This window comes from Pteropus alecto, unplaced genomic scaffold, assembly GCF_000325575.1.
Source record: "Pteropus alecto unplaced genomic scaffold, ASM32557v1 scaffold101, whole genome shotgun sequence".
NCBI lineage: Eukaryota > Metazoa > Chordata > Mammalia > Chiroptera > Pteropodidae > Pteropus > Pteropus alecto.
In genome coordinates this window covers 85,407-98,024 of record NW_006432945.1, presented here as the reverse complement: position 1 = coordinate 98,024, position 12,618 = coordinate 85,407, and the positions used below count along the sequence as shown (strand labels likewise).

General features: G+C 32.9%; 1 protein-coding gene across 4 annotated transcripts in view; it reads right to left on the bottom strand.

Moving 5' to 3' along the window:
• Positions 1-12,618, bottom strand: part of LOC102895643 (membrane cofactor protein-like) — a 45,277-nt gene that overhangs the window by 23,616 nt on the left and 9,043 nt on the right. For all 4 annotated transcript variants that reach the window (XM_025043903.1, XM_015586274.2, XM_025043904.1 and 1 more), the window contains exons 2-5: positions 11,624-11,812; positions 11,198-11,291; positions 5,483-5,568; positions 4,672-4,869 (exon numbers count right to left, since the gene is read on the bottom strand). In XM_025043903.1, the coding sequence (XP_024899671.1) occupies positions 4,672-4,869; positions 5,483-5,568; positions 11,198-11,291; positions 11,624-11,812 (567 nt within the window). The remainder of the gene's footprint in view (positions 1-4,671; positions 4,870-5,482; positions 5,569-11,197; positions 11,292-11,623; positions 11,813-12,618) is intronic.

Here is a 12,618-nt window from a genome sequence, read left to right as displayed (position 1 = left end):
CATTGTACTGTATACTTCAAACTAACTAACTAACTAACTAACTAACTAACTAACTAACTAACTAACTAACTAAAATAATAGGCAGTAGAGTTAGGGCTGTGTTTTCCAAATATTTTCAACTATAACCCAGAGCTCAAGCACCACATTTTACATTGTAAACCAGAATATCCCGCAGGTCCGAGATTAAGTTAAAAGTTAATACTTAGCCTTTATACCACTCTAGTATTTCCCATTCTGCTCTACTAATTAGGAAGTAAAATGCTGGTCACAACCCTCTAGACTAATTTCAGGATCCAGTAATGAGTTTGGCAGAATTTGGAAAAAATCACCAACAAAAAAACACTGGACTGGGCAGTGAGTACAAGAGAACTTCTTAGAAGATTAAATCTCAGTAGTAGATAAGGGTCCACAATGTACGAACTCTTAGACCAGAAGAGTAGTCTTCCTAGTTTTCTGTGGATCTGAATTTCCATCAGGTATCTTTTCCCTTCAGCCTGAAGATCTTTCTTTAGTCATTCTTTATTGCAGTTCAACTAGTTACAAGTTCTCTTAGCTTTTATCTCAAACTGTTTTTATTTATTACCTTCAATTTTAAAAGATATCTCCTTAAAAGGTGAATATATTAAGAAGTACAAATTGGTAGTTATGAAATCGTCACGGGGATGTAAAGTACAGCATAGGGAACATAGTCAGTTATATTGTAATAACTATGTGTGGTGTAAGTGGGCACTAGACTTATCCTGGTGATCATGTCGTAAATTATTTAAAAGTGCCTAACCACTATGTTGTACACCTGAAACTAATATCATACTGAATGTCAACTGTAATTGAAAAATAAAAATAAAATAAATCCTTGACAGAGATTTCTAGGTTACGTGTTTTATTTTTCTTTCAGCAGTTTAATAGACACTACTGTCTTCTAGTTTTCAGAGTTCCTTACGAGAAGTCGGCTGTCATTCTCGTTTAGATGGGTGAGGCAATGTGATATGTTTTTTTTCCCCTCCTCTCACCCACCGGCTGCTCTTTCTTTTATCTTTTGTTTTCAAAAGTTTTACCATATGTTTAGTTTACTGAAGGTTTATTGGTAAACTTTTAAAATTTATTTATCCTGCTAGGGCCACTGAATTTCCTGAACATGTGGGGTTGTTGTTTTGCATCAAATGTGGATAATTTTTGGCCAATATTTATTCAAGTAATTGTCTATATTGCTTTCTCCTCTCTTTCTGAAAAGCCATTAACATGTATGTTTGACTGCTTGCTACTCTTCTACAGGTCTGTAAGTCTCTCTCTTTCTAAAAATATTTTTCAAATCATGTTGGATACTGTTGTCCTCACTCTGGGTTCAGTAATGTATTCTCTTGAGTTGTATGGTAAGTGTATGTTCAATTTTATAAGAAATTGCCAAACTGTGTTCCAAGATGGTCATACAACTTTGCATTCTTAACAGCAATTTATGAGAGTTGCAATTGCTCCATATCTTTGCCGGTAATGGTATTGTTAGGTTTTTGTTCTTAGTTTTAGCCATTCTTATATGTGTTTAATTGTATATCACTGTGATTTTAAATTACATGTCTGTGATTACTAATGCTATTGAGTAACTTTTCATGTACTTTTTTGCCCATTTAAAAAAAATGGGATGTTTTCTTATTGTTTTGAGTTCTTTACATAACTTTATATATTGTATATATTTTCTTTGCAACTATTTTCTCCCATACTATTTTTTTCATTCTTTTTTTCATTTTTTTTTCATTCTTATAAGTGTTTTATAAGAGCAGAGTTTTTGAGTTTTTAAGACATCCAATTTATTAATTTTTTTTTCTCTAAAGGATCATGCTTTTACGGTTAATTTAAGAAATCTTGGTCTAGGTCACAAATATTTTCTATGTTTTCTAGTAAAAGTTTTATATTTTCAGGTTTTATACTTAAGTCTGTGATGCTTTGAGTAAATGTAAATGGTGCTAACATGGGTTAAGTTGTTTTTTTTTTTGGATATGGGTATTAAATTGTGCCTGCTCTTTAATCATTTTTCTACTGAATTACTTGTACATTTGCAATGTAATCTACTACAAACATCTAAAAGGGTGTGTTCTGGACTCTCTATTCTGTTCTATTTTTCTCTAGGGCTATCTTTTCACCAGAACCACACTATCTTGATTATATGCTTTATAGTGTGTTTTATAGTAAGTCTTGACATCAGGTAGAATAAGTCCTCTAATTTTTTCAAAATTTTGACTATTATATCTTTCATGTAAATTTTAGAATCAGTTTGTCAATTTATACAAAAAGTTCTACTGAGGTTTTATTGGGATTGTGCTGAAATTATAGATCAATTATGGAAAACTGACACTTTTACTATAATTCAGTCTTCCAATCCATAACCACTTAATTTCTCTCCATTAAGGTCTTCTTTAATTTCTTTTATAAGTTTTTAGTTGTTTTTACCATTTGAAATTTACACGTGTTATGAAATTTATTTTGAAATATTATATGTAGTTTTAGCTGTTATAAATATTACTTTAAAAATTTCAATGTCTAATAGTTTATTGCTAGTATACAGACATAGAACTGATTTCTGTACATTGATCTTATGTTTGCAACCTGGCTAAAACTTCAGTCTTTCCAATTTTCTACATATACAATCATATCATACCGACTATAGTCTACTTTGCCTCTTTTTCTCCATAATGTATGCTTATTTCTTTTTCTTGCCTTATCGTGCTGGGTAAGACAGCCAATACAATGCTGAATAGAGTGGCGAGAGTATCTTGTTCCTATCTTAGGGGGAATAAATCAGTCATTTACCAAAAAGTAAAATGTTAGCTATGGGTTTTTTGTAGGAGCCATTTATTAGGGACAGATAGTTCCATTCTTAGTTCACTGAAAAGTTTCATAATAAAAAGATGATGAATTCTATCCAATGCTTTATTTTTCCTACATCTATTAAGATGACCATGTATTTTTTTCTTCTTTATATAGGCTCCTGACACAGTAAATTACTGATTAATTTTAAAATTTGAATTAACATTGTATTCATGGAATAAATTCCACCTGATTATGATGCATTCTTATTTTTACATATGACAGGGATTTGATTTGTTGACATTTTGTTAAGGAGTTTTGGTTCTATGTTCATTATGAATATTATTTGTCATTTTCCTGAAATGTTGCTGTATGGTTTTGGTATCAGGACAATGTTGGTCCCATGAGATGAAGTGAGAAGTATAATGCCTGTTGTATTTTCCTGAAGTTTGTGTAGAGTTGATATCATTTACTTCTGACATGTTTGGTAGATTTCCTTAGGGAGAACAGTTCTCTTTGTGAGAAGACTTGTCAAATTTGTAGGCATTAAGTTGTTCATGTTATTCTCTCATTATCCTTTAAATATGTGCAGGATATTTAGTGATGTTCTGTTTTTCAATCTTGATATTAGTAATTTATATTTTCTTTTCTTGTCAGACTGTTTATACATTAAAAAATTTTATTGATCTTCTCCAAGAACTATGTGTGGGTTTCACTGATTTTCTCTATATTTTTGTCTTTTCAATTTCATTGATTTCTACCTTTATTATTTCCTTCTGTTTCCTTGTTTGGGGGTACAATTTGCTCTTCTTTTTTAGTTTCATAAAGTGGAAGCTTAAATTATTGATTTGAAACATTTCCTCTTTTCTAACATAGGTAATTCATGCTATTAATATCCTACCTAAGCAATGTTTTGCTCTATCCCACAAACTTTAATATTTTGACATGTTGTATTTTCATTTTTATTTAATTCAAAACACTTTCTAATTTTGCTTGTGACTTCTTTGATTCATGGATTATTAGAAGTGTCTTGCATAATTTTCATATATTTGGGGATTTTCTAGATGTCTTTTTTGATTTCTACATTCATTCCATTGTGAACAGATATGTACAGTAAATGATTTCAATTTTTTAAAAATTGTTTAAAGTTATCTTATTGCCTAGAATATGTAATTAGAGAATGCTCCACTTACACTTGACAAGAGTAATTATTTTGCTATTATTTGGTGGTTCTTTCTCTCAAAAGTCAAATACCCTGTTTTAAGTCATGCTCTAATGCCTTAAACACTGTTTTTAAAGTATAGGCATATGTTGGAGATATTGTAGGTTCGGTATCAAACCATAGCAATAAAATGAGTATCGAAATAAAGTGAGGCATAATCTCTGCTGGTGAGGGTCTTGTGTTCAATATTTAAAAACATAATATCTGTGAAGTGCAATACAGCAAAGCATAATTAATTAAGGTGTGCCTGTATGTTTCATCTAGAGTTTATTAATCTTATTGGTGAGAGGCTTAGTCTGTTACAATTTACTCTACCATTTCCTGTTGCCAGAACTCTTAGACTTCTTGTAATACGAGATAAAACTCTTTTTATTTTAAGCCAATGTATATTGAGTTTTGATACTTCGAAGCAAAAAAATACTAATTCATGCATCTATACAGTAATTCACAGTGCATAAATTGGAATCTAAGAACATGTGGGGTGAAGGGTGGGAAAGTCTATTTGGTTCTATTTGACTCATATTAAATGAGAAACCAATTTAATATAAGGAGTACATATATATGGTTCTTCTGTTTACTAATTGGTAAAAGTATATACAAAGTGTTTCCAAACTACTTACAAATGAAGAAATGAATAGAAATATTATTACCTTTACACTCAGGAAGGGCACTACTCCATGTGTCTCTCCCAGAACAAACTAGTCTGCTCTCTCCAACAAGTGAATATTCGTCTGGTCCTCCTGAAGGATTGCAGCTGTAAATTACTACTTCATTATATTCAAATACATCCTTGTGGCTACTGGTATGTTTTCCATTTGGTATGTCTCCAGGTGGTTGACACATAATCTCTTAAAAAGAGAGAAGATGACAGGAAAGGCAAAAGAAAAGGTAAAAGATTAAGACAGCATTAGTAATGGCCTCTGAACTGCCTTCAATAAATTCATTAACACATGATTTCTACAATGTAGTTGTGAATCCAACATCCATTTAAAAGAAAGTTTCTATGAGAAAATGTATTATCCTTTTTCACTTTCATCCTGTAAGGCTGTATGGTGAAATATGACAGAGACTACAAATCATGTGTTAATGCAATTACCTGAATCCTGAGGTCTACCTTGAAGCCAGATGTTCGGGAGAGTTGCAAAATCTCTCCAAATACTGGAGATTTGTAAAAATGTAAAACAATGCCACTATTCTATTTGTTTTGAAATTTTTAATTTTTCATAAAAAATACATTGCATATGTTAATATGTATTGTGCTTACTGTTCTTAATAATGAATTAATACATAATCATTTAAAAAATGTCTCAGTTTTACTTCCAATATAATCAATATCAATAGACATATCCCACCTGAAGAGAAGCTTAATGGGGTTTTTGTTAATTTAAAAGTATAAAATGAACCCAAAGCCAAAAAGTTTGAGAACTGCAGCTCAAAATTCTAAGTAGAGAATATACTTACTTTCACACTGTGGGGGATCACCACTCCAAGCCACATTATTTTCAGAAATTTCACAATATAGAATTTTTGTTCCAACTAATTCATAACTAAATGAGAAAAGAAAAGATAACTTTTATTTACCAGTTAACATGATGCACATAATAATGAAGAAAATTGTTATATGGTTGTTTTCCAGCATTACAGTAGTTTAAAGGAGAAGTCTCTTAAGTGACCTATAATGAAAGTATTAACTAAATCTGCAATTTAATGATATAAATAGCTTTTGCATTTGAGCACACACTGACCTAGAGTGAAATGTCTAAATAAATCTGTCATGCCTACAGGTGTTCGCTATCTCAGGCAGTCATACCACATATTTACTTCTCCTTTGCTCATGCCATTCTGCTCAGTTAGGATGATGACTGAGTAGAGAGATCAGGTGCTAGAGTTTACCTGACTGCATTCGAGTCTCAGCTCCAAGACTGACTTGTTATTTGAGCTTGGGCAAGTCTCTTACTGCTTCTCTAGCACCATTTCCTCAACTAAAAAGAGGATAATAGTGTATATCTTGCACAGCTGTTTTGATTATTAGATGAGTTAGCATCTGCCACACAGTGAGTGCTAGGTAAGTTTTAGGGCTTATGAATTTTCTTCAGATCAGAATTATCCTCCTAGGAGTAGCTCAGAAAAACTCCCACTCAATAAAATCTGTGATGATTTACATTTACAGTACTCTTTCCTTCTTCTAGCTCTCCTTATAATGAGCATGAATAAGTCTATTTCTTTGGTACTTCTCATTTACTATTTTGCTTTGACACCTCTGTATATATTGTCCTTTCCAATAAGTCTTCTTTAAAAGGAGTGTATGTCTTAACCTCTTAGTACTCCTCAAAGTGCCTAGCACATTCTGACTTTAGACTAGATATTTTTACTTAAGTAAAAAAAGTCAGTTAAACTGCCTGCCTATACCTACTTCCAGCTGACTTTTCTCCCAAGGTTCACTCATTGATTATATATTACATTGTATTAGTAGAGGATTTCGGGATGATGGCAAGGTAGAAAGCACCAAGTATCTGTCTCCCTACAAAGACAATAACTGCAGGGCTAGAATCTGCATAATGTAACCATTTTGGAACTCTGGTTCCAGAGGGAAGACTTGGACATGGAAACTACATTAAAATATCATTAACTTTCAGCTCTTAACATAATGGCAGCTACCCACCCCACTCTCCCAGCAGGCAGCCGTACACGTGTTCCTGGAGCAGCTCATAAACAGCCTGTGGGAGCCAGGGATGGAAAAAAGAGGCCTGTTCTCATAAATATCCGGGATCTGTACTCTTATCACTAACTGCTGCTTCTGATTCTAGAAAAGCAGACGAAAGGGGGGCAGCCATGATTGTCACATGTCCCTGACCCTTGCAAGCCCACTCCTTGCGTACTGAAGTCACTTCCCAGGGATTTAAAGATCCAGTGTCCTTTGCAGCCCTCTTCATTTTTCTTTTCTTTTTCCCCTTTCAAGAGACAGACATTAAAATCAGGACGTCCAAAAACAATTGCATATGTGGGGAGAATTAGAGTGAATGCGCATGCCCAGACAAGGGCTCGGAAAAGACTTGAGAAGACCTTCAGTTTGCGCATCAGGCTGATCCTCGGACCCTACAACAAGCATAAAACCAGAAACAACTGGAGAAAACAACAATCCCTGGGAAGGATAATCTGATTTGCAGAGTTATCCCATCATTAGATTCAAATGTCCAGTTCAAGAAAAAAAATCACAAAGTATACAAAGAAACAGGAAAGTATGGCCCATTAAAAGGAAAAAAATCAATGAACAGAAATTATCCCTGGAGAAGACTTGATGCCAGATCTAATACATAAAGACTTTAAAATAACTATTTTAAAGATGCTCAAAGAACTAAAGGAAGAAATGTAGGAAGTCAAGAAAACAATGTGTGAGCACAATGTAAGTATCAATTAGGAGATAGAAAAGCTAAAAAGAAACCAAAAAGAAAACTGGAGATGAAAAGTAAAATAACTTAAATGAAAAATTCACTAGTGAAACTAAAGGCAGTTTTTAGTAGGTAAAAGATAGAGTTGATGAACTTTAAGAAAGAACAATGGAAATATTGTTTGAAGAATAGAAAGAAAAAAGACTGAAGAAAAGTCAACAGAGCCTAGGGGACCTGTGGGACCTGTGAGACACCAATAAGCAGCTCAACATATGCATTGTGGGATTCTCAGAAGACAGAGAGATGAGACAGAGTATATTTGAAGAAATAATGGCTGAAAACGTCCCCAACTTGATGAAATACATGAATGTAAATGTTCAAGAAACACCAAGTAGGATGAACTCAAGAGACCCACAGTAAGACCCATAATGACTGAACTTTCAAAAGGCAGCGACAGAGAAAACCTTGAAAGCTGCAAGGGAGAAGCGAGCCATCATGTACAAAGGATCCTAAATAAGATTATAATAGCAGATTTCTCATCAAAAACTTGGAAGCCAGAAGACAGTGAACTAATAGGCTCAGAGTGCTAAGAGAAAAAATTGACAACTAAATTCCTCTATCCAGAAAAACTGTGCTTCAAAAGTGAGGGAGATACTAAGACTTTTCCAGTAATAAAAGCCGAGGGAGTTTTTTACAACTAAACCTCACCTGAAAAAAATGCTGAAAGGAGCAGGTTTTGTAATTTACTGAAGTTAGTATAAATTCAAATTGGAGTATTAAAATTTTACGATTTTAAATATAATTTACATGATAACCACAAACAAAAACTCTATAAAATAGACACTAAAGAAAATGAGAAAAGAATTTAAGCATTTCACTACAAAATCAATCAGGAAGGAAGGTGAAAACAGCTCTAAGGCATGTAGAAAAGTAACAGGAAAAGGAAAGAAAACAGTCCTTCCTGCTAATAATTATTTTAAAGTTAAAATGATAAACTCTCCAATCCAAAGATTGAGATTGGAGGAATGGATAAAAATAAATGATCCAACTATATGCTGTCTAAAAGAGACCCATTTGAGATACAAAGACCCAAACTGGATGTGAAAAAATGGAAAAATATATTCCAAGCAAATAGTAACCATAAGAGAGCAGAGGTGGCTACACTGATATAAAATAGCCTTAAAATCAAAAAGGTTGCAAGACCAAAGAAGGACATTATATATTTAATAAGCGTTCAATATTGCAAGAAGATATAACAATTATAAACATTTACCCTCCTAATGACAGTCCATCAAAATAAATGAAGCAGAAACTGACAGAATTGAAGGGAGAAATACGTATCTCTACAGACTTCAATATCCCACTCATAATAATGGATAGAATAACTAGACAGAAGGTAAATAAAAAAAGAGGACCTCAACAACACAATAAACAAACTAGATCTCACAAACATAGAACACTCTCCTCAACAACAGAATACACATTATCAGGTGCACATGAAACATTTTCCAGGATAGGCTATATTTTAGGTTGAAACTTAATCATAGAAACTGACATCATTAATAAATTAATTACATAATAAATAATAATAACCTAATTATGTTAGGCCACAAATTAATATTAAATAATCAATAGATTAAAAACCATAGCTATCATACACAGTATCTTCTCTGAGCATGGGATGAAGTTAGCAATCATATCAAAAGGAAACTGGAATATTCACGTAAGTGTAAAAATTGAACCACACACTTTTTAACAACTAATGAATTGAAGAAGAAATCACGAAGAAGATTATAAATTACTTTAAGATGAATGAAATATCCCCAAACTTATGAGATGCTGCAAAAACAGTGGCAAAGGGGGAATTTCTAGCATAAAAGGTTATAATAAAAAACAACATCTGAAATGAACGATGTAACTTCACAATTTAAGGAACTAGAAAAAGAACTAAACCCAAAGCTAGCACAAGGAAGCAAATAATAAATATTAGAGCAGAGATAAACAAAATAGAGAAGAGATAAACAAGAGAAAATAGATGAAACCAAAAGTTGGTTTTTCGAAAAGATAACTGAATTGACAAACCTTTAGCTAGAAGGACTAATAAGTAAAAGAGAAGACACAAATTACTAAAATCAGAAATGAAACCGGGGACATTAATATTGATTCTATAGAAATACAAAATATTATAAAAGAGTACAATGAAAAATTTTATGCCAGCAAATTAACCTAGATAAAATGGAAAAATTCCGAGAAACACAAAACTGACCAATGATGTAGAATCTGAGTAGACTTGTAACTAGTCAGGAGATCAAAACGGCAACCAAAAATCTCCCAATAAAGAAAACCCCTGGACCTGAGGTTTCCCTGGTGAATTCTACCAATATTTAAAGAACTAACATTAATTCTTCTGAATTTTTTTTTTAAATTGAAGAAGATGAAAGTCTTCTGACCGCATTCTGAGACCACAAATACCAAAACTAGATAAACATACTACAAAAAAAAGAAAACTATAGATGCATATCCTTATGAACCCTGGTGCAAAGCACCTCAAGAAAATACTAGCAAACAGAATTGAGCAGCAGAATAAAAGTATTATTTACCATGACCAACTGGGATTTATTCCTGGAATGCAAGGATGACTGAACATATGAAAATTAATGAAATATGCTACATCAATAGAATGAAGGGGGAAAAAACATATTATCATCTCCATTGATGCAGAAAAAGCACCTGACAAAATTTAATGCTTTTTCATGTTAAACATACTCTGTAAACTGGGAACAGAGGAAACAACCTCAAGATAATAAACACGATACATTAAAAACCCATAGCAAACATCATACTCAGTGGTAAAAAGGTGAAAGATTTTCTTCTAAGATTAGGAATAATGCAAGGATGATGCTTTCATCACTTTTACTCAACATACTACTGGAAGTTCTAGCCAGGACAATTAGGCAAAATCAAAACAAAACAAGCAAACAAACAAATAAAAGGCAACAAAATTGGTTAGCAATAAGTAAAATTATCAGTGTCTGCAGATAACATGATCTTATATGCATAAAATCCTAAAGATTTTACACACACACACACACCCCTGACAGAACTAATAAATGAATTCAGCAAATTAGGACACAGAGTTAATATAAAAAGATCTATTATTTCTATAGTGTATTTACCCTCTAAATGCACATTTTTTATAAATGCCTAATATCTCGAATATATACTATTAACAGAGCCCTATAGGACAAAGGCTACTATTAAGTGCTCAGTATCTCTTAATGTGATGCTTCAGTCCTTTGTAGCACTCTCAAAAATAAGGTTTCCCAACTAAGTGATCTGGACCAACATTATGGTCTAGGCTAACCAGCTCCATTTTCTTATGGTAACATCTGACAGAGTTATCTTGATATAAGAATATCTTCAATATTCTTGTCAATTCTACCTCCTGTTTCTATAAGCCCTCCTTCGACTCTGAGGGTTAGCCATTTTAATAGGGTGCACTTTGTTGTTAGAGATAAATTCGCCACAATTACTACATTTTCAATGCTTACGATAGGCTTATTATTACATATAGTAAGTATTATATGATTTTGCTTTCCTTCAATAGAAATTTCTTTCTATTAATTACACATCTTTTCAGTCTCCATGAAAAGCCCAAGAGTTGATTGGCAACAAGTACAAGTTGTCAAACAGAAAGCAAAATGAAATCAATATATTATGGGAATGTTTAGAAGAGGAGCAAAACAAAAATGGAACTAGAAATATTTACCTTATTTCCTCTACTTACCCCTCATTACAAACAAAGTGAACCTCTGAACCAAACAGAAAAGTTCCATTTACTTGACCATTTGAAGGGTCTGCTAGTTGTGGACATGATTTTCCTGAAAAAATATTTTGAAATTTGTTGTTTTATATCAATTTCAAAACAGGTTTGAATCAAAATCAAAATTCCGCACATTCCTCTATTAAATTCATGGGAAGATTATTTTCTTTCTTTAACTAATAAAAGCCAAACTTAAGATTCACATTGATCCAGACAACCAATTGCCAAATAAAGGATTTCCTGGAGATTTTCAAAGCCTGAAAAAAAAAAAACCATTACTACCTAACACCCACATTCACATGAGGAAACCGTCAATGTAATAGTGGAATATGAACCTTAAAATGTGAGAAAAATCTCTAGAGCAATAAAAAGAAAGTTCTGTTTACTTACTTGTACAAGCCTCCTGGAGAGGTGTCCATGTGTTATCAGACTGACAAATAGCAGTGGTGGGAAGAAGAGGTATAATAGGCTTGAATCCTAGGCGACACTTAAATTCTATTTGGTCCCCAGGAAGATACAAGTCTTTAGAAACATCCTTGAGCATCATAGATTCGTATCTCGGTGGATCATCACAAGCATCTGGACATAACAGAATCAGAAGGTGAGAATAAAGTATTTTCTCATTTTTACCAGCCAAGGCCTGGTAGCAGGTAGGTAGTACAGAATAAATGGAAATGCCCTAGGCAAGATTTTAAATGACTTCCCTGCTTTTTTATACAATTGGTCATAGTAGTGGAAGATGTGCTGTGCTTGCTTTAAATAACATAATGCTAGATTTGGTTGTTGTAGAGTAAGGTGGATATTCACTCAACAGTAAACTGAAGAGACAACAGCAATATTTTTAATTGTAAAATATATTTATAGGTATGCATCCTGCCCCATTTTTTCTAAATTCCTTTCACACTCAATTCTTCCCTAAGAAGACTTCTATAGTATATAGCGCTCTGGCCAGATTACTCTTCTACAGTCTGAAACACAAAGTGACGATGACTGGTCACTTCGGGCTCAGTCTTCTCTCAGAAGGCAAGCTCTTGGAGGCCAGGGATCATATGCCTTCCTTTTCTACTATACTCTATACTCAGAGAGTGTTCAAGGAATGTTATGATAGGAAGTGATTACTACAGAAATATTGTGGATTTCACAGATCAAAATAAATATAAACCAAAGTATTTCAAAATATGACTTCATTTCATATTAGTGAAATGAGCATTTTATAAGTGACTAGACATCATTTAAAATCAAATTTTACTACTTTGAATAGACTTACACGAAAAGAAATATGCTTTCTTGACATTATTTTAAATACACAGTTGATTGTTAAACAATGCGGGAGTTTGGTTCACCGTATATAACTTTTGAGTTCCCCAAAAGTTAAGTAGAGTCTT